General features: G+C 38.7%; 1 protein-coding gene across 10 annotated transcripts in view; it reads right to left on the bottom strand.

Moving 5' to 3' along the window:
• Nucleotides 1-10,438: 10,438 nt before the first annotated feature.
• The window catches only part of HAPLN1 (hyaluronan and proteoglycan link protein 1), a 62,237-nt gene continuing 50,669 nt past the window's right edge, over nucleotides 10,439-22,006 (bottom strand). For all 10 annotated transcript variants that reach the window (XM_068666799.1, XM_068666794.1, XM_068666791.1 and 7 more), the window contains 2 exons: nucleotides 21,163-21,465; nucleotides 10,439-14,490 (listed from right to left, as the gene is read on the bottom strand). In XM_068666799.1, coding sequence (XP_068522900.1) covers nucleotides 14,201-14,490; nucleotides 21,163-21,465 — 593 coding nt within the window. In that variant the 3' untranslated portion in view covers nucleotides 10,439-14,200. The remainder of the gene's footprint in view (nucleotides 14,491-21,162; nucleotides 21,466-22,006) is intronic.

A 22,006-nucleotide genomic window follows, 5' to 3' on the forward strand; every position in this document is an offset into this window, starting at 1 on the left:
GCAAATGCAGAGAAACTAAAAGGAGAGGCAGGTTAGGAGTTAAGTACAGAGACAGAAATGTCAAGCTCCCACACCCCAAGCAGAATGTGTGCTGAGCTGGCCTCTGCATTCTCCTCCCTTTCTGGGAACTGTACCCGCTGGGGCCTTGGCCCCTACTGATATTGCTCTCCCAATCCCCACATTTCTGAGAAAACAGAGACAGGCAACAAGGACTCCCTGCCTGCTGTAGCACATTGCAGAACCTGCCTGTTTTATTTGTCCAGTGTGGAAACATCACCAATACGGCATCTTTCTTCTAACTGATTGGGGCAATGTTTTACTCATGTCTAGATCTGACTTCCTGAGCAGGAATCGTACTTTTATAGACAGCCATACGTTTGAATTTGGAAAAGAAAATACAAGGATTGGGGAAAATATTTTATCCTTTAGCTTCTAAAAAATATAATAATTTCTGTATTTTTATTTTTGGCAAAGACTGAAGTGGGTGCCAGCCAGCAAGTAAGTAAAATACAGTCAAAGACTGTCCTTGTCCACATGTCTAAAATGGACTACCAAAAATGTATCATTTTTTCCAACATTTTTGTTTGGCCAGGTGTGGAAGGTGATTCCCCCTTCACACCCTTAGAAAAATGTTTATACAGAACAGCTTTAGTTTAACCTGAAAGGAAAATTCTGAGAGTGCCTCAGAAAGCCTGTGGTAGGAAATAAAAACTGAAAACAATTTCCATTAAATCGCTGGCTCTGACCATGATGTTGTGGGCTTGGCATATATCGTGGGTTTACAGCCGAACAAACGGCCCTACAGAAACCCCTGAAGTTTTAAACTGCATCTTCACAAAGTGTCTCTGTTACTCACCAACCTCGGGAAAAGGAGAGGAGGAAATGCTTTGCTGCCTTGGGAGGGCACAGTAAATAAGCTTGCTGTCCTTTTCTACCTCCTCACTGAAAAGCAGAAGAATAGTGAAAGGATACTGTATCTAAGGAAAAAAAAATATAAATGCATACTATGACAGACACAAAGGGAGTGTATAAAGGATCATATACTTTTTCAAAAATAAAGAGGTCCTTTATAAGAGGATCGGGGGATTGGATTTGCCTGGTTTCTTACAGCTGAAACAGCTCTGGCAATGCTCTGCCCTCCTAATCCAGCAAAGGAAAAAATTCAAACAGGTCTAAATTCGGTGCTGGGGGAATGGTACTGAACTGAGTCCTGAATTGACATGTCCCTGGTTTTCCTTTGCTGGGTTAGGTTAACCCTCGTAATTATCAACAGAGACATCCCCAAGTGCCACAGAGGCTGGGAAGTGATCCCAGCTGACCTCCTTGCCCTGACTTGACCTTGATTTCTTGCCTGTGGACACACACCAGCAGTGTGGTGTCCGGACAGCAGCTCTGGGGACAGCTTTGGCTTCCCGTGCTGGAGGATTGCTGCAACTGCTTGGCCATGTGCTTAAAGTGAATTTCATAGAATCACAGAATCCTAAAATCACTTAGGCTGGAATAGACCGTTAAGATGAAGTCCAACCATCAACCTGACACGACCAAGTCCACCACAAAACCATTTCCGCAGGCACCATATCCACACGTCTCTTAAATACCTCCAAGGATGGTGACTCCACCACTTCCCTGGGCAGCCTGACCCAGTGCCTAACCACTCTTTTTGTGAAGAAATCCTTCCTGAGATCCAATCTAAACCTCACCTCATGCAAATTGAGGCCATTTCCTTGTGTCCTATAATTTGTCATTTGAGAATATTGAACCACCTTTGAAGTTATGAATGCAAAGCTAATACATTTCAGCCCAAAAGTGAACACAGACATCCTTTCAAAAGAGTAGATTTTGCCTTTGTTATGAAAGGAGACTTTTAATTTTCTGCATTCATGGAGCATGTGCAGTACATGTGGTGGCACTGCAGACAGCCTTCCAAAGACTTACCATATCCTCACTAAGTGTCTGAGAAAGTGATGAGTAAAGGCATCTCTTCCTACCCAGCCATCACTGTTACAGTTGAAGCTACTACTTTGACTGGCATTTTGCTGGTGGTCGTATGGTGTGGGCTCATGGCAAGGCCATGAAATGTTGGCCAAACAACTTTGTCTCTTTGGTCATCTGCAACTTGGATTTAAATACTGTATAATTCATAAAATCTTATTAATAACAATACCTTAAAGAATTAAAGAAAGAAGAACTATAGAAGAAAGTGTAGTGAGAAACACAGCTTAACCAGATGGAGAGTGTTGGTTTCTAGCAGTCTAGTACATTTCTCTTAATTGTGCAGAATTTGGATGCGTGGAGAAGGTTGGGCGACACCAGTTTCTCTTCCAAGTCTATGTTTGTGCTAATCTATAGGCAAGTACTACTTCACAGATATCTTGTTTAGACTTCCTATTAGGAAACTGCAGCTCAGCATATCTACTACCAGTCAGGTCTCAATTGCTTTGTGTAATTAGCTGATTAGCTGCTGTTAGCAAGCCCTGCGGCATCTCTCCTTATCTGTATTCTCTAAGAGCTACTTACATACTTGGATATTCATAATGTTGTCCCAAACTAAGACAATGCCTTTTACATTATCTGGAGGTTTCTTTTTACTTTTTCAGTTCAGCCTGTGAAGCTGCACATAAGCCATAGCCAAAAATGAAACAATGTCCCTTATCACGTTTCCTGGAAAAAGGCAGAAAATTAAAGTTTCACAGGAGGTCTGACCAAAGAGAAGATACCCTGCAGGCCATAAAAGCAAATATGTGCAGAGAAGGAGTTGGAGGGGCTGTGGCTGCTACCTCCCTGAGCAATTGCCTGCTATGTCCAGCCATAAAAACAGGATCCTGCAGGCTCTGCTGACTTCTCCGTGCTGGTTGACCACTTGCTCCTGTGCTTTGCGGCTGAGATACTTCAGAGTCCTTGTCCTGAAATGCTGAGCTTGGTTTCTTTGCTCAGTGAGTTAGATCAGCTTCAGAGGCAGAAACAATAAATATACATACTGTTTTGCATTGTTAATGATTATGAAGGGGGATTTACCAAATGGGCAGGGAATCTTTAAACAGCAGAATAAACGTTACGGCTTTATGACTAATTGTTGCAACAAATTCTTACTGAAGAGTTCTGATTAATAAACCATTACTTTGCACTTGGGAAAAGTGCTGGATTTATTAACATGGACTTTTAATCCCTAGCATGATAGAAATATTTAGCAGTGCTGCTCAGTTTCTTGCTCTCAGAGTTCTTACTCATAAATATAAGTAACATTTCCTAGATATAATTTTTTGTTTTGCTAAATATAGTTTGAGCAAAGACTTTTGTAAAAGTGTTTCAGGTTTGGGGTATGGCATAGATAGATTTCTGCTTCAAAGCTGTGCTGAAATGATTGCCTCATTTGTAATGGAAATGAAGTTTAAAAGACAATGCAAGATTATGTATGAATTACTAAGCAGCTGTGACATTGTCTTCATGCTGACACGTACATTTTGTCCCTAGTGTTATTGTGTACCTGTAAATCACAGTTTCGTGGGGTACAATCTTTCCCAATCTCTTCTGAAATATAACTCTGGGCAGCTCATGTGCTGATGGGTGGCTGAAATGAGTGTGGCTGCACTCATCGGAAAGGTGCTGCCCTGGCAGCAGCTACAAGGAAAGTCCTGTATGTTCCTGCATGCAGTGGGTGAAGATTGACAAGCACATAAGGCATAAGACCACACAATCTATTTTTGCTTTGCTTTTCTACTTTCCTTCCATGCATTTTCTAACTGGAATGGTTTATAATGTTTTAGACAGTTCCTATCAATAGCACGTTGTTTTTTCTTGTCCTTCTGACTTCAGGTTGATTCACAGAGCTGGTGTTTGTGCTGGCACCTGCCAGAAGCAGAACAAGCTGCCACCTAAACCGTACCAGCTGTGTTTTGGGTGACTGGCAGGCCATGTCCTTGTCTTCCACAACTTCACTGGTGCAACACTCGGTCTACTTAGACAACAGTAAGTCTGGGAGTGCAAGCCAGACCTTTGGCTTGCTTAGCAGTGTAAGGGGGCCAAGGTGGTGATCAGAAATTACCAGTGTCTCTGAGCACAGTGCCAGCATCATATAATTAATTGGTCTGGACATATGCTCAGAGGTCTTTTCTGGCATTAATGCTCTTCTCAAGGCCTCGTCTTCAACCTTCCATAATCAAATAACAATATTCAGAAAGTGTGGAGAGAGGGCTTTACTAAGACTTACACTGAAGTCTGCTTCCATCTAGGGAACCAAGATAGAGATTGTGCTCATGTCTGGAAAAACTCATCAAGGTAGCTGAAACTCAACCTTGTAACTGTTTTGAATCTTCTAACAGACAAAAAAAAAAAAAAAAAAAAAAAAAAAAAAAAAAAAAAAGAAAAGATGCAGAAGGAGAAGAAATTTTCTTTCTAGAATAAACTGAAAGTGCTGCTGGGGAAGACCACATCTGTCCTGAAGAGAAGCAAGTATCTGGGATTTCATAATAGCACACATCTGGGTCTTTGTGAATGGTATGATTATCTAGGTTGGAAAAGACCTTCGACATCATCAAGTCTAGCTGTTGATGACTGGTCAACAATGTCCAAGGTCAACTCAACAAAACACAGCCCTGACTTAAACTAAAACCTTGGAGAAGTTTTAAACAAGGCTTTTCAATGGGGCTGAGCAGTCAGGGTGAGAGTGCTAGCACTGCCAACATGTTTGCATGTGTACACAACCCCCTGTCCATCTGTCTGTTTGCTCCCTTCTTCCTGATGTGACATTTTTAGAAGAAAATGAAAAGGATTAAGTCACATCTTAGCATCCTGTCAAGTGACTGGTTATTCTCCTAGCACTCCTGGGGGTAAGGAAAACCCAGCTCAGTGTCAAGGTGATCACCAGGGTGCCTCCAAGGAGCATGCTGAAGCTTAGCACATGGATACACAGCATGTCAATGACCCGTTTGGCACTGAAATTATCCCCAACATGCCTGGAACATCTGTGGTGGTGATGTGGGCTGCACATCCATCCTGGCATGGCATAAACCCATAGGAAGGGCTTCTATGGATGGTTTCCTCAGATTGGTTTGCATGCTGTGATGCATTTTGCAGTTCAGGAGCAGGCTGTGGGTACTGGGGGACTGTGTTTCCCAATTAGAGTGTGTTTTGGTGAATCCTATCCCATGATGGGCACTTACCCATGTGGGGAGGGCAGAGCACACTGCAGAAGTGCCTAGATGAACTTGCGACTCTTCCTTCCTAGTTCCTCAGCTGTTAGTTTAACGTTATACATACGTTATATAATTAATAATATTTAATGTAATGTTAAGCTAACAGCTAAGGAACTAGGAAGGGAGAGTCACATGGGACTTACATATATATATATATCAGAGGCATTAAAGCATTTTAGAAATTAAGACAATCCAATTACAAACTGGCACTATTAATTATATTGATCCTCCGTGTTTCTGAAATCACCGCTATTATAGGTATTACTTGAAAATCTGTGAGTCTGTGAGAAATACCAAATTCGTTCTAAAAAGCTTGATTGATTTCCATGTACAGTTAATCTCGCACAGCAGATTACTGCATTGCTACTGCAGTTTACAACTAGTTGTGAAAGGCCTCTTGAAGAATATACCACAGAACTGAAACACGACCAAGTTCATTTGTTCTCTGAATCAGTGACAAAACTTAGGTGTTGAAAAATGCAGAGGAAAAATTTACAAAAAAAAATTGAAAAATTTTTAAGTATTAATTAAGATATTCAGTTTTATAACACATTTGAGAACCATCTTAAAGAACCATACTGTGTTTCTTTTGTAGGGCAATTCTGTTTTAAGGGGTATACACAAGGGATATATACATATTCATCACAGTAGATCAAGATTTATAAGCCATCTTCAGAAATTCTTGAACACAAATTTCCTGGAAGTATTAAGCCTTGAAGATTGTATTTTCAGTGCCAGAAAGACAGTCTTTCCTGGTGTAATCCTTGATGCTGTCATTTTATGATAATTATCTTTTAGAGAATATGGGTGTTGAAAACCTTTTCATAGCTCTGTGTTTTCTAACTGAGGCTGTTCTTGTGCATTAGGATGTCACCCCTTGGTGTCATAAAGGTGAATATGTCACTGCAGAGGGAAGAAGTAGAGAAATGAAATGAAAAGTTAAAAGTGCTGTGGTCACTAGTTTTGTGCTGAGTACTGTATTTTTCAGAACCAAGTATCCCAGGAACCTCCCTTGAGACAAGCTGAAGCAGTAGAGCTCAGCTATACTTGATTGCAGTCAGTAACAGCATAAAATCTTATTTTAACTGGCTTTCTACAAGGAACACTCAGTGCATGCTAATAATGTGCTGCATTGATACCTAAACAAAGAAATTTATTATTAGTTCTGCATAACAAATGGAAATATTACCTGGATCTTTTGGAGCTGGTTAGAATGTAACAACCTGATGGAAACAAATAGTGCAATTGCAGTTCAGCACTGTCTGGTGGGGACACAGTCTGATGAGCCTGGAAGCTACTTTCCAATCTTATTTTTGTAGTGTTGTTTTGAGAGGCTGTGCACAAATAGTGTTAAAATGTACTTTTTGAAGCTGCCTAGCTAGTTTGGGAACCTGTCCATTTTTACAGTCTGACAGCTCACCAGTCCTACCCCTGCCAGACTAACTCCCTTCACTAACACTTCAGACACTCCATCCCTTCTACTGGGCACAGAGGACCTTGAGGAGAATGGAAGATCCACACGCACCTCCAGCTGGACACAAAGCTCAAAGACAACAGTGCATATTAAATTTGTTCTTTTCATGAAGTTGATAAGAGAAAATACTATTAATTTCTGAATGCAAAGCACTCGTATGTAGAAATATGCATGTAAATCCAAAATCATCCATAAACAAGATATGATAGCAGCTAGATATGATAGCAGCCTTACGGACTTCATGAGGAGCTAAAGGAGATCTGCATTACAAGTGTGCTGCATCCATTGCTCCTGGTAGCTCGGAAACAGCAATGTTATGGAATATCTCTGGGCTGTTTTCCCTGTGGCTACATGCTTATAAACAGCACTCCATCTGTGCTTTGTCTGCATTGGCAAATAATTCTATACAACAGGAGTGGTTCAACAGATTAAAGCAGTTAGTGCTGAGATTCCTACCCCTGTACAATGTGGGATATATAGTATTTTTCATTGGGCTGGGATTTGGCCTGGTCCCTGAGCCCACTGTCCACTCCACTTATGTGGTTTGAAGATGTCTGAAGGACAGAGGGTTGGATCAGACCCTTACATACCCCTTTATGCTGGGCTGCATTTGTTGTCTACCTCAGCTTGAGCTTCCAATTTAGTTTCCTCTGAAGGCAACCAAATTCATGCACATTAGAATTATTCTGCAAAACAAGCCAAAGTGCAAGAAGTGCAGATGATCAGAAGATACACTTCAAAAATTCAGAGTTGTCTTCAATTAATAGTGTTGATTGTTTTTTTAATGTACATGCAGCCATATGTAGCTCTGACCTTAGCCTGCATTTACAGCACTGCCATTGAACTAAAGAAAACGTTGCTATTTTAGTTACATTCACAAATTTAGAAACTTTTATCTTGCAGATCTTCAAGTTCAAGGACAGGCTAAGTAGGGTCAAACGAGCAGCTTAAGTATTTCATCCACTAGAGACCATCAGTAACATAAATAAAGTTGACCCTGTGCACATAGGACACCCTGGTGTGCAAATGAGTGTCTGTGTCTCTGATATTTGCTCAGAAAACCTTAGTAAAATGCCTTATTGGGTTATTACGCAGGAGATAAGAAGCTTGCTTGCCTTATTTACAGGAAATCGGAGCAAAATGAAAAATAAAAATCTCCAGATCAGGAGCAGTAATGAAAAACTAAAAACTCAAAAAATAATAAAAAAAAATCCTTGACAAGAGAAAGAATAGTCACTGCTGCTTCATGTTTGGTACCATGGAATATAAATTAATTTTGCATTGGGATTCAGAAGTTTACCACAGTAAGAACCAGCCACTGGTTCAAAAGTCAGTTCTCTTGAAATGAAGGCTTGTTCATTTCTCTACTCTTTGTTTGAGTTGGAGCTTATGATCTTAAGATTTTTGAAATCTGATGTTTTTCCACATAAAAGATAATCACGTACTTAATTTTCTCCTGTTGAAGCAATCAGAATGAAATTAACTAGAAGGCAAAGGATGTTTTGTATGTAAATACGGTGAAAAACAGCATAGAAATTAAGAAGCTGAAATGCCTTGCAATACATTTTTTGATAAGGAGTAAAAACCAAAACTCATTCAACTAGTATCAAAGCATTTTCATTTTGTTTGCCAAACTTTAAAAAATAACAAATCTATCAAACAACACTGGACACATTGGAAAATACACTAGTGCATAATTCATTAGCTTAATCTTATGTTAGGACTGTTGTTATTAGTCAAACAATTGCTTGCCTCTGGCATAACATTGAAGATGGACTTCGCATTTTACTCTGTAGTGGCTTTATAGATTGAGACATTGTCAAACAAAAAGAGGAAAATATTAGACTTCTAATGAGAATTTCCTGCTTCCAGTTTGAGGCTTAGCAAAGAAAGAGAAGAAATTATTTCCAAACTCTTATTTATTTCAATTTGTGCTTTTTTTTGTTGTTGTTTGTTTTGTTTTGTCTGTTTGTTTTTTAAATTACACGCTTGAACGTGTTTCTTAGATATTAGTGGGCACAATACAGGGAAGGCAAATGCATTGTGGAAGACAAGGACCTGAACTATTGTTTTGTTTCCTTCTTTTTTCTTAAATAACCCTTTGTGTCAACCCTATTATCAAGTGTATTTCACTATTAATGACATGTGAAGACAAGTAATTATTTTTTGATAGTAATTACTTTTTATCATTTCACCCATACTTTTACAAACAATAACTGGTTCATACAATTTTCTTAAAATTAAGACTATTCAATTGTTAATTTTGTATTTTGATTTGAAACCTGCAGAAGTCTTTTTGTTTTGTTTTGTTTTAACATAATAAGTTACCTAACGTTGGAATTTTATTGCTCTGTAGTGTACTTGTTCAACTTCCATCACTGCTTCTGGAAAGAGGAGAAAATGGCTAATGTGAAAGATCCAGAAAGATCTTAAAACCTTCAAGAAGAACAATAAGCTGTTGTCCTTAATTAACAGAAAATTACTAATATCCTTTGTGTGTAAAAGAGAGAATGACTAAATAAAATGTCAGCCTATTGCTTCATTTAGTAAGTCTTCAGGGAAAAATCCAGACGTTTCTATTTCTGTGGCAGTTCCACCAAATGCATGTCTTAAATCCAGCCATTTCCAAACATGAAGACAGCATCCCTATTTTGAATAGTGGGATGTAATCCAATGGAAGCTGCCACTATAAATGGAAATCCTAATTAGTGAGGGACTGTTCCTACAAAAGGCAGTTTTAATTTTATGCCTAATGTAAAATCAAAATGTTACCCACTTAAAAATTGTTTTAACTAAGTTTTAAAAAATCAAATATGATTATCTCAATCATGCATTAATTTTATTATAGATTTACCTTATTCTGAAAAATGGATCACTCATTTTGGTCTTTTTCATTTAATTTTTACAGATGGTTGATAGAATGAAAGTTTTTATAAGATTGGTTTCTAAGGATTGGTTTCTAAGCTAAACAGTGCACTGTATATAATTTTTAGGGTTAAATCTCCAGCACAGATCAATAAAATAATGCAGAAATTGTGGGATTACAGAAGCTGAAAATCTGTCTCTATGCTTTGAATAACTGATTCTTTACTTGACATTAAAAATCCTTTTCTTGACACATTACAAAAGATTTTTTTATTGTTTTTAATTCTAAAGTCATGGGATTGAAGAAAAATTTCATAAATATTCCAAAACTAGATATGTTATTCTACATCTGATTTCTAGTAATGCAAAAGCAGAGTATAATACCAACCAAGTTAAAAAATATATATATATTCCTTGTATATATTTTTATATTATAAGATGGGAGAAAACACAGAATATAAATTGGCACTTGTATTTCTACTTTCAAAATGTTTCAAAGAAATGTTTCAAACAAAACACTTTGGAATATGTTTCTCTTTATTCTAATTGTAAATCTTTTTCACAGAGTAGTTGATTTTTGTCTTTCTTTCTTTCTTTCTTTCTTTCTTTCTTTCTTTCTTTCTTTCTTTCTTTCTTTCTTTCTTTCTTTCTTTCTTTCTCTCTGTCTCTCTGTCTCTCTCTCTCTGCCTCTCTCTCTCTCTCTTTCTCCCTTTTCTCTTTCTCTCTTTTTTTTTTTTCCCTTGACAATAATAAACAATTTTTTTCCCCCTTGACATAGTAAACAATTGCTTTTTTTTCCATGTTTACTATGTCAAAGTATTTTCATACTTTGATCTTTACTGTTCCTTTTTGTCTTTTCTGGAAAAGAAGTAGAAGAGCATCCAGTCAATAAGAAGAAATCATCATATTGAAAAGAACAACATGATTTAATTGTTGTCATTCATGGGCATTAAAATACAGATACATTGTGAAATACAAGATAATGACAGAGAACATGAATTGATTCTAATGACAGAATTTTCTCTGACCAACAGAAAACAGCACAGACTTTTATCCAGTTCTTAAGCTGCTTTTTAAGATTTTTATCCAAGCACCTAGCTAGCTTATTCAAAAATAAGAAAACATTTGACATTTGACATTATAAAAGGAAATGGAGTCAGTAGCTGTAAAAATAAATAGAATTCATGTCTTTTTGCCCATTTGTGCCCATTTAGCAAGTAATCATACACTTTTTATGTTTTTTAAACCTGCTTACATTAGAGCTAATTATATTTTTCATACAAACATATTTTCATCACGCTATCCCATTAACTTTATTTGTTATAATAATATATAATATTGCATATCAATATACTGATCTAAAACTAGCTTGATCCCAAGTTAGACTACTGGGCTTTTTGTAAGTAACATGACAAACTTAAATTCACAAAGTGAGACTCCATTACATGAGCATTTGATTCCTAGCAAGCATTTATCTTCAGTGCGAACTTGCAGCTACAGCTGAGCGATAACATTTTGCCACTTGTGCTCACATGGCAGCCGAGGGCCACTTGTTCCTTCTTGTGCCATTGCCTCGCTGTGCTGCCAGGCTGGAGCTGTGGGGAGATCCCCAGAGCCAAGGGGACATGTGGGTGTTACGAAGCCCCCTCAGCCACCAGCACGGGTGATGCACTGAGCAGGGCAATGCGCTACGCCCGGGCTGTCACAGCGGCAGCCCCGAGATGCGGGCGCAGAAAGCATAAGCATGAGCAAGCCTGAGATTGCTGTGATTTAGGACCTGACCAGCCATCCCCAGCATGTTGCAAAGTTGATGAAAGGCTGAATTCGCCTTTCCTGCAGTGCCTTTGGTCTAGCAGTGAGGGCACTTTAGCCAGCCCCACGAGTGGGTTGGAGGACTACATTTTTATGCAGGCACATAATAATCCCCAATCCTGCAAGAAAAATGTGTCTGGGCAAAACCCTGTAAAGGGTTTCCCTGGAGAGGTAAAAAAAAAAAAAAAAAAAAAAAAAAAAAAAAAAAAAAAAAGGAAAAAGAAAAAGAAAAAAAATTCCTTGAGGGTCTCTTAACTGCTGTGCAGTAGGAAAACCATGCAGCCTCCTCCAGATCTAGCAGATATCTGGGGAGGTTAGAGCCAGCTGCATCAAGGGCTTCCCACTTTGCAGCAAGTCTGGATCTAGCTGGGGTAACAACCATTCTGGGATATTCCCTATGGCCTTTCCCATCCCACAACTTCCCTGTCCAAGCTCCAGAAATACTGTCTACCTCTTTTTCTGTACTTCTGATGGTTGGACAGGGGACAACAAGTATTCTTATTGGTCACAGTACAGTCTGCACACCCTATTCTTTCTCCTGCACAAATACATATATTTTTTATTTCTACTTTCTTCCTGTTTATTTTTCTCCCAAGTGTTTGGAAAATATTCTGAATGGCTTGAGAAAATGTGTGAAATGGACACTGATTTTAAAAATATGTAAAAATTACATTCTGGCCTATAATAACTCTCAATTTACATCTAAGTAATAGATTTCCAAAAAAATCTAACTTCCAACTTGAACAAAAAAGGGGAGGGGGTGGTTTGGCACCAAGATTGGTTCATCTGTGTAGTATGAGCGAATACTCATACTGTCAGTGACTGAAGAGATGAAGAGTTGTCTCTGAGCTTAATGGGAATGAACTCCAGTACAGTACGTCTCGTACTCCTACCATGGTACCTCTACACTCCAATCCTACCATGTACCGTTCCTCATTTGTTCACAGATTTTTAAAAAAGGACCACCACCATATTGGGAATCAGATTTATATAGCCATGTCCATGGGAAAATAACTAAACTGTTCACAAAAGCCTACCAGTTGTGTTCTACTTGGATAATACCATTATATCTCATTTAGATAATGGAAAAAATGGGCAGCTAAAAAACTTTGCAAAATACAAATATTGGTCCTCTGAAATCTTCATAGTCAGTAAGTGTAGAGTAGGAAAAGAGTTCTACATTTTTAAGTGGTAGAACCAACACTGGATAGAGAACTTCAAAACCGCCTAAGAGACTTCTTCAGACCTAGATTTTTTTATTTTTTTTTTTCTTCTTTTTATCAGTGACCTCTGTTTTTTGGATATCCAGCTTGAGACACCATAAATGGAGTAAATTTTCAGAAAGCCTTGAGCACCCACTCTCTGAAAAACTGGTTGCATTAAGGTATCCGAAGATGAGCACCAAGAATTGCTGCATCCAAAATGAGTTTGCATCAGGAATCCAAATTCCCTCAAATTGGCATTTAGGGAGGACCTCGTACTTTAGGCAGCTCTGAAAATCCTAGGCACCATGCACAGTGCGTGTTTATCTCTGACACTGGCAGATATAGGTAAACATCTTCCACCTAGACCACTGCAGATTTAGAGAAAAAAACACATTTCAATACTTTTTTCTGCTAACTCTAAGGAGGAATAACGAAATAATTCAGGGCTAGCAATACTTTTTTTTTTTTTTTTTTTTTTTTCCACTGACAGTTTAAAAGCAGATGTATTTTAGATACATGTACATATGAGATGCAAGGAAATAAAGTATTTTTCTCTTCTAAACCTTAATAGATGATTTCAGATTTTATCTAATAATCTTGTTTTAAGACTTAATCATTTTTTTCCAATTTTTATTTCTTGTGATGTGTAAATAGCTAAGAAATCTAAATATTCTAATATTCTTTCATTAAGACAGTAACATTTCAAAAGCTAATGTAAAGTCAAGCTGCTAAAGTTTATAATTTTTCTGTCCAGCAGTTCATTTATACAACTGCCCTGAGTAGATGCTATATACTGCTTAGCAAACAGCCTAAGAGTTTAAAAATAACTCAGTAAAGCTACTCAAAGGTAACACAATACTTCTCAGGCATCTTTAATTTAAGAAGAAAATAGGGTTTTCTCATTAATTAATTATTCACTCCATCAATGATTTATACATAATAAAAACACAATTGAAATGTTCAGAAATAATTGTGCTTGTTCTTATGCATTGGATCATAAGCCTATTTTTCAGGAAGACAGGGTTCAACTCTGAAACAAATCCTATTTTTGTGGACTCTTTTTGCTGCTTTTATTAAACTGTATGTCATTCCCATGTGAAAACAGTCTTTTCTAATCATCTGGCTTGCTGTGGTTATCATGTTGGCTTTTTTTTTGCTTTTTTTTTTTTTTTTTGCAAAACCTTACTGACCCCCTATAAACAAAAACATTATCTTATTTCAAAACTCCAGATATAATCAATTTGCAGTGTATCTCAAACTGGTACAAATATGTAAAATTTGTGCTTTTAAAAGCTTCTGCTTTGAGTAGCCTTACATTCCATAATTGTGTCCTAGCATTGTCAAGCTCTATTGCATGCCCCATTCATGAAAATTGTATTTTGTTGGGATGATGTAGCTTAAAGAATTTGGCTCTAAAAATTCCTTACCTAGAGCTTCTATTAAATTATATTAATTTAAAATATCTATGGAATGATACTTTTACAAAAATATTAAAACAAAAACAAAAACAAATTAATGGGTTGGGTTTATGAAAATGACTCTTTACAGTAAGAAAGGTTTATCACAGTTTTGGTAACTTGCATGAGTTCGTATCGAAAAGAAATCTTTCACATGTTCTTAATGAATTTAAATCTGGTGTGCTCTAGGTATTTTCAGTTGTACGCTCTGAAACAGTAGACACCATACAGCTTGTGCTTTTTATCGGGGAAGCCTACAAAGCGAACAGCGGCTTCATTAGGGCTGCAGCGTTTCCTTGGTCTGGAGATCGGGTAGCGGACGCTGCCGTCCGCCAGCCAGCCAGCGTCGCAGCGGTCATATCCCAGGAGCTTCCAGGCAGCAAATATCTGGCCAACTTTGGCGATCTGAGCGCCGTCCTTCAAGCAGGCCTGGACAGCCTCATCATAGGTCAGCTTGGTCGGGTGTATTAGGTAGTAAAAACGACCTAGCAGGAGAAAGAAGAGGAAAGAGTAATCAGTCGCAGACTCAGGCCAAACAGTGGCTGATTTGGGACTCTGAAAGTTAGTTGTTACGCTGTGAAAAAGATTTTAAGTTTTTCTGTAGTGAATTGATAAATACTGGGAGTAGAAAAAAAAAAAGAGCAGGGAGAGGAGGACAATCTAAACAAAAATACAGCATTATACATATTTCTACTAACATAGTATGGCACAGCATCTCCAGCCTCACTGGCATCCAGTGCTAACTGACCTGTTGTAATGCATTTTCCTCCTCTGGATGTAGAGGTATAAAAACAGGAAGAAAAAGGGTGAGGAAGAGAGATGTTGGTAGATAACCTGGTTTTCAGCGGTGGGCTTCATTCTGTACCTAAGGTTAAGGTGTCAGATGCATTTACCAAGAAGGTGCCAAAAATAATCCAATAAAATGCCTGAGGCAGATCTCAGGCAAAGCAGACCTCATACAGCTGCATCTTAGCAGTAGGGAAGGGAAATTAGTGAAATGTCCAAAGCAGTAAAATTTTACATCATGCTCTCAACATGAGAAAACCCTTGCGAGTTTTCTTCTCGGCAGCATGACATAGCAAGATTTGGCCATAGATAGCACTTGGGTGAGGGTGGCTGCAGCTAACACATGCAGTTTTACCCTCTGACAAGGCAGTGACCTTGTTTCTGGTTAAGTACAAGCACAATGTAAAGTTTTTTGTTGTTGTTGTTTTTGTTTTTGTTTTCTCCTCTAAGAAAGACAAAACATTGCACAGCTTCTCAGACGCAGAGTTCGAAGCTCTGGCAGATCAAAACCATGTCTGCCATAAGTCTTCATTAGCAGCATCACAAACATTCACAGCAGTTCTGCAACTCTGTTTCTCTTTAGGCATCAAAGGACATATCCTTGCCTTGCGATGGCATTGAACTGATAGTGCTAGTAAGAAAAATGTGACTCTGTCTCAAGGTAATGAAAACATATGCCAGCAAGTAACCCTCAAAGAGGAAGTCCCCTGTATTAATCCAAGAGCAGCAATAATACCAACATTAATTTCACTTATCAAGGCAATATAAATTCTTTGTTAGCAATTCACTCATTATACTTAGGCTTATTTATTAGATTTCAAAATAAATTCACAACATTTTCAATCTGACTGTTCTATAAAAGGGGGAATTTGGCTGAGAATCAAATCAGTTCATTCATGTGGGGCAAGTACACTCTCAGCTTTTTAGTTATGTACATATTCTGGCATAATATCCATTTTCTTCCACATAAAAAAAAAAAAAAAAAAAAAAAAAAAACAGTTAAAAACACAGGTTGGATTCTGCACAGATTACCTTCCTGGTGAAGGAAAACCAATGGGAAAGAAGAAGAGTTACATCAGCTCTAGATCCCAGCAAAAAAAAAAATGCTTTTTTTTTTTTTTTCTTTTTTCAAGTGAAGAAATGTCAGGTCAGATGAAAATATAAAGATAATAGAATTAGCTTTGTGTGAAGGTTTGAAATTTCACACTGTGACAGGAATCATTAAAAAAAAAAAGCACTGACATTGTGGCTGTGGTGGAAAAGAACCTTCTAAACAATTTCACTGTTGTCAGAAGCAATATCTACAGTGTTTTCACAGAAAACTGTTGAGAGTAGATAATCCACACCTTTGTAAAATGCTTGGTTGACTCCAGCTCAGCAAGTTGACAGCATTTACAGGGTGTGGCTGAAGAAAAATGTTTATTAAATGGAAACCTGTTCTTACTAGGTTATTAAGAGGTTTCCCCAAAGCAAATAGGATTTCAGACTTAAGGGAACAGGGATTTGGACTGATAGTATGTAAACTTCACCTAGCTTATTAGTTGCTCTTCAAACCATATGTCAGTGGAATGTAATTTCCTAGGGATTTGCAGTAAGGTCAGGCTTTTGACATATGACATCAATAATAAAAACTCCTATACTCTGCCCCTTCCCTAAATAGGAGAACTTTAATAGCAAGCCCCACGAGGGTGGAACGTGCATCCAGAACATCTGATTAAATAAGACACAGTCAATAAACTCAGTGCAGATTGCAGATTTGCTGTTTTTTTTTTTTTTTTTTTTTTTTTTTTTCCCTGCCAATAGGTTAGAAGGCCTCCTAAATGGCAACTGCTCAATCTTAGTTTTCATTAATTCACGTGGAAGGATGGGAGGGGAGAGGGGAGAGAGGGGCATTAACCCTCCGTCTCATTAATAGCTGGTAGTTAGGTCACTCCTACAGAGGATGCGTGTGCTTGGCTTGACTTCTCACTCCAAACCAAAGGGCAGGGGATTTATGCAAACCTAATCAAACTCCACTTATTACAGCCATTTTAAGCTTTTGCATGTAACGGAACAGCTTAAAGAGGAAAACCTGAGTGCTTGACCTAAATACCTACATCCTGTGACTGCAGGAGCCTGAGGGATGCACTGCCAGTGAAGATTCCTCCCAACCTCAGCTTTAAATGGGGTGTTTTGAGGTGAAATGTTTTTTTTTAATCAAAACTGGGTGTAGACAAAGTGGGACAGCACACTCAGAGGCACAGAAAGGCAGCACCACCCCACCTGCTGTGTTCTGTGCCAAAGAGCTAAGACAGAGATGCCTGTGTGCTCAGGGAGGATGCCTTCATCTGCAGCTGGTCATCGAATACCTAAGGGTTGGGGCTGAGCCCTAAGGCTGATGCAGGGCATGGGATGCCCCGTGAAGTCAGCAGTCTGCACACAGGCTGAAAAGCTTATGAAGAAATGGGTTGAATTGTTTCACTGTGCAAAGAGTAAATGCATGGTTTTAAATGGCAGTGAGGGGCATTCCCAGCAGGCAGCACAACACGTCGGCCGTATCATCTGCTCCACAGACCTGTACAGCTCAGGACACCTCAGAGCCACAGACACCGTCTGGGTGAGGCCATTGTTCTCCAAAGCATATTGAAAATAAATTCCTTCAAAAATAAGGTCACAGTAAGCATGCTTAAATACAGTGATCAACTCTGGTGACTGATTTTAAACCACTGCATTAAAGAGGTGGGAACAATTTTTGAAAATCCTCTTCAAGACCTCCCCCCTGACTCCAGTGGACCCACTTTTAGGAAAGGGCACATAATTTCACTTTGCATAGTTTTGTTCCCCTTTTTGGAGCAACAGCTACATGTTCCCAGAGATCCAGTACTCCATTTGTCTGGAACAGTCCGCATGCATTATTCAGAAAAGATCTTCTTCCACTTCCTCCCCTGCAAATGGTGGTGGGTAGTTTATCATATGCATTACTGAAGTAAACAGGTGGTTCACAGCTGCATTTTCAACATGATCCCTAAAATTAATTCTTTGTATTTTTAATTTTGTTAACATAAGAGATTTTTACCCAATTTTGCTAGAGCTGATAACAAATCAATTATGCATTGCAGTTCTGTGTGCAAAGTACATAACAAAATGCACGTTAATGAGCTGAAAGGGTGACACAAGCCCTATTTTTTGTGTTTTTTTTTTTTTGAAAGTGTTTAATTATAAAGGAGCTGATAGATATGCCTATATTTAGCTTGCCTAACACTTTCCAGTGTCAGAGATTCCCATGGTTTTTCTTTGAGAGACTCACTGCTCCCATTGAGAAACCATTTGAAATTAGGTAAAGAATAACCCTCAGCTATATCATTACACATTCTTTGTCCTATGCTATTTTGGGTCTGTGGGACTTGAATTCCTGGTGCAATACTTGTACAGAAAAGGACCATCTTTCCTGCACAGCCATATCGTCTTATTCTTGAGCTCTGAATAGTAAACATATAGACAGAATTATGATAATGTTACTCTTTGTATAGTTCTCTCTCTATATATATCGTTACATATTCCTATAAAATGGTAAATTGCTGGTACTACAGTTTTTAAAAGCAGATGATCCATTTTGGGGTGTTTGACTTTACCTTCACAGTCACAAAAGACAAAAAAAAAATCTGCTATGAATCACCTGAATGACACAGTTACACAGGCAGAACAAAATGCTCAAGTATTGCACTTAAATTAGTCTGAGAAAAGACACTGTAGAGGGTAATTTTCATAAAGTACTAAGATTATTTTATACTGCATTGCAGAAGAACTCTGCTGAAACAATTTCGCTGTGCAGTTAACAGAAATGAGTGCAGAATTCATTTCTAACAGCATCAAAACAAATTTTTGTCATTATTTCTTTGTGTACTCAGTTTACCAGAGGGACTCCAGTAGATCCAGAGCGAAACCACTGAATCTGGACAGGAGCTCACTGCATTGAAGACTATATTTTCATTTTTCACCTTAATGACTGAATGTAATTTTGTCATTGCGTACCTTTCTTCTCCATATAAAACCCAAGCCTCTACTATTTAAAATTGAGGCTTTCTTTCTTTCTTTTTTTTTTTTTTTTTTAATCTCCCTTGAGATCATAACATATTTTTGAGATTTCTTTTTCTAAAAAGAACCCAATGTAAACCTCACACACCCTCATTATTCACAGCAGCAGCTCATACAACTGACACTCTTTGAGATTTTTTTAATTTATTTTTTTTTAAGCTAGCCTTACATGCCTGTGATCCTGGGGCCCCTGGCGTTTTTCCAGCTCCCTCACATAGAGCTGAAGGCTTCTCTGTTTCACACTGTCAGGAGACTCCAGCAGTCACTGCCACTGTTGGAAATGCATGGTGTCCTAACCACTTCTCATTTTCCTTGGCTGTTCCCAAGCCGAGAGGATCAATATTGCGTGTTGCAGAAATAGCTCAGTGCCCATAGCCACTATCTTTGGCAACTGCATCCTGGTGGCAAGTAGGGTTATTGAAAGGTTTTTCCCTTTACAGTGAGAACACTAATGACGTTGTTAAGCACATATAAGTTTTCTGAATTTGTTAAGCACGTATAAGTTATTTGAATTGCTGAGCTGCCAGTAGGAAGCTGGCATTCTGGGAGGGTTGCTGGAATTATTGTGGATGTTAAGGTGTGCGTGGGATACGAACAGTGGAGAACATAGAAGGGACACAGGAGGGTATGTTCAGGTTTTCTGCTGGTAGCTTGAGGGACTCATACAATGCTGAGCTACAGGGAGATGGGGAAATTGGTGCTCAGCTCGTTACATCATCCTGTTGCTGTGTGGCATTCTGTCTTACAGGGCAGTTTAACCAGCTCCCCAAGCATGAGATTCATTTTAATGGAACTTTGATTTTTTTGATCTCTTTGCCACCTGTATACCTTGTCCTCACCTTATCTCATTCTGCTTCTCTCCTTCTCTATCTTGCTGTATTACTGTACAGACAGTATTTGTCTATCAATATCTTTTTATTTATTTATTTTTTTTTCAGAAAGGATTTTTATCTTCCCATAAGAGATGCTGTTAAACTACTAGTACAGAAAAGGGCGGTTATTAGTGACCAGCGATAATAAATGTTTGCCCTGCAAGCGCTTTAAATGGTGTAGCTATCAAATTCATTTTTCCCCTAGTTCACTTTATTACTTAGTGCTATTTCATTACTATAGATTTAAATCTGCATACAATGAGCTCATACAAGATTTCACCTTGAATCAGTGGAGCCAGAAAAAATATGAGCCAGCATTTCACTGAATGATGTAGCATGATAAAAATCAGATAAACATTTGTTTCAGAGTACATCCAGTCTCATTTTTGATATTGTTGGTTTCAGCATTTGTTGCTTTGTAGATTTTTGTTGTTGTTTTTGTTGTTGTTGTTGTTGTTTTTTGTTGGTTTTGTTTTTTTTTTCTGAGAGGGTGGGACAGAACACATCTTCTAATAGCAAATCTTATGTTTATTTTTTTGTGTGCTGTAGAGCACAAATGCTTCAGTGTGAATAATCAATCTGAGCAAACACAAAAAAGGTGATGCTCCTTTCTCTGGTGGGGCTGCACGCCAAGCAGGAATTACCCATGAGCACGATGTTATAGAAGATTGGAGACTCCTTTTGCACTGCTCACTTGCAGTGCTCCTCTCATTCACAGCCACGCTTTGTAAATCCTTTTCAGGCATTAGATTAAATGATAGCAGGCTGAGATCAGCTCATTTCACACCTACAGTATGATCTCCTGACAGCTGAAATCTTGCAGTCACTAAAATAAGGTTTAGAGCAAACCAAGCTCAGAGCTAGAGTGAACATATTTTGGTTTTGACAGTGTACTAAGATTAGAAATCTAAATTATTGGGCAAAAGAGCCAGGAATAGCTTTGCTGATAAGGAAGTATTAGTCATGTTAGAGTTGGTGTATGAGCTGGAGCTGCTTGAGAAAACACCAGAGATGAAGTGGCAATCAGAACTTTGTTTTGGTGACATTTAAGTTGTAAAACATCATAGTTATAATTGAATTCAGTGGGGAAGTGCAATTAAAGGAATTACTGGCTTATTTATCACTTTAGCTGAAAGAACCTGGGCAAATAGCATTAAAAAGGTATTGAATTAACACTAGTGGGGTGAAAGTGGAGATATTAGAAACAAGTGCCAGTACAACTCCAAGTTTTAAAAATGATCTGTGTGAACACGTGGCAAAGACAACATTACTCTGGGCACGTCTTAGTAAATTCAACAGCAACATTTCCCAATGCTGACGCAAACTTTGGCCAGCCAAGTGTTATCTGCTGTCCTTTGCTGTTGTCGGCATCACTTTCTTTTCTGAAATGGCTGTTTGTGAGGTAGAAGTGAGCCCAGCTCTTACCATTGAAGTTTGAAGTGAAGCAGAACACATCATAGCGGCTCTTATCCTTGTCCCAGAAGCCGTAATTCCTGACACCGGGCACCGTGTTCTTCCCCCCACAGGGCTCCCTGGGCTTGGTGATGGGGTACTGCACAGAGCCGTCGCTGAGCCAGCCTGCGTTGCACCAGTCCAACCCAGACCTCCAGGCCTCGTAGAGCTGATCGAAGGAGGCGATGATGGAGTCCTGGTCCAGGCAGGCTTGCTGAGCCTCGTGGAAGTTCAGGTTGTAACGACCCAGCCGCGGAGAGTAGGGGAATACAACACCTGAAATGGCAGAGAGGGGGCTAGCTGAGTATCTTCAACACCAAAAGAGCACAAGAAGGAGAAGTAGCATTTCCAGTCATCAGAAAGAGAAATAAAGGTTAACCCAATAATGTGTTTGACAGATAAGTTGCTTTTTTTCTGGGGAAAAATGCTCTGCCAGTACTTCAGCTGTGTGGTCTGGAGAGGGGTTGCAGCCACCTCCTCACCTAGCTCCTCTCCAGGTAACGCAGTGGGGAGCCCCCCAGGGCTGCATGTGTGCCCCACCAGCAGCTCTGCTGTCCCTGCTCTGGTCTCACCCTCGTGCATGCAAGGAGTGCTTAAAGACAAGAAGAGCTGGAAGAAATTTTGCAACTAAATGCTTCTCATCAGAAAAGTCAAGTTTATTGGCTGCAAGATCAAATTCTCTTTCAAAATATTAAACAAACAAACAAACAAACAAACAAACCAGCTTAGTTCTATTTCTTCTTCTTTTTCTTTCATTTTTTCTTTCTTTTTTTTTTTTTCTGGGTAGGATTTGGCAATTTTCTTGCAATTACATAAA

Source organism: Anas acuta, chromosome Z (genome assembly GCF_963932015.1).
Source record: "Anas acuta chromosome Z, bAnaAcu1.1, whole genome shotgun sequence".
NCBI lineage: Eukaryota > Metazoa > Chordata > Aves > Anseriformes > Anatidae > Anas > Anas acuta.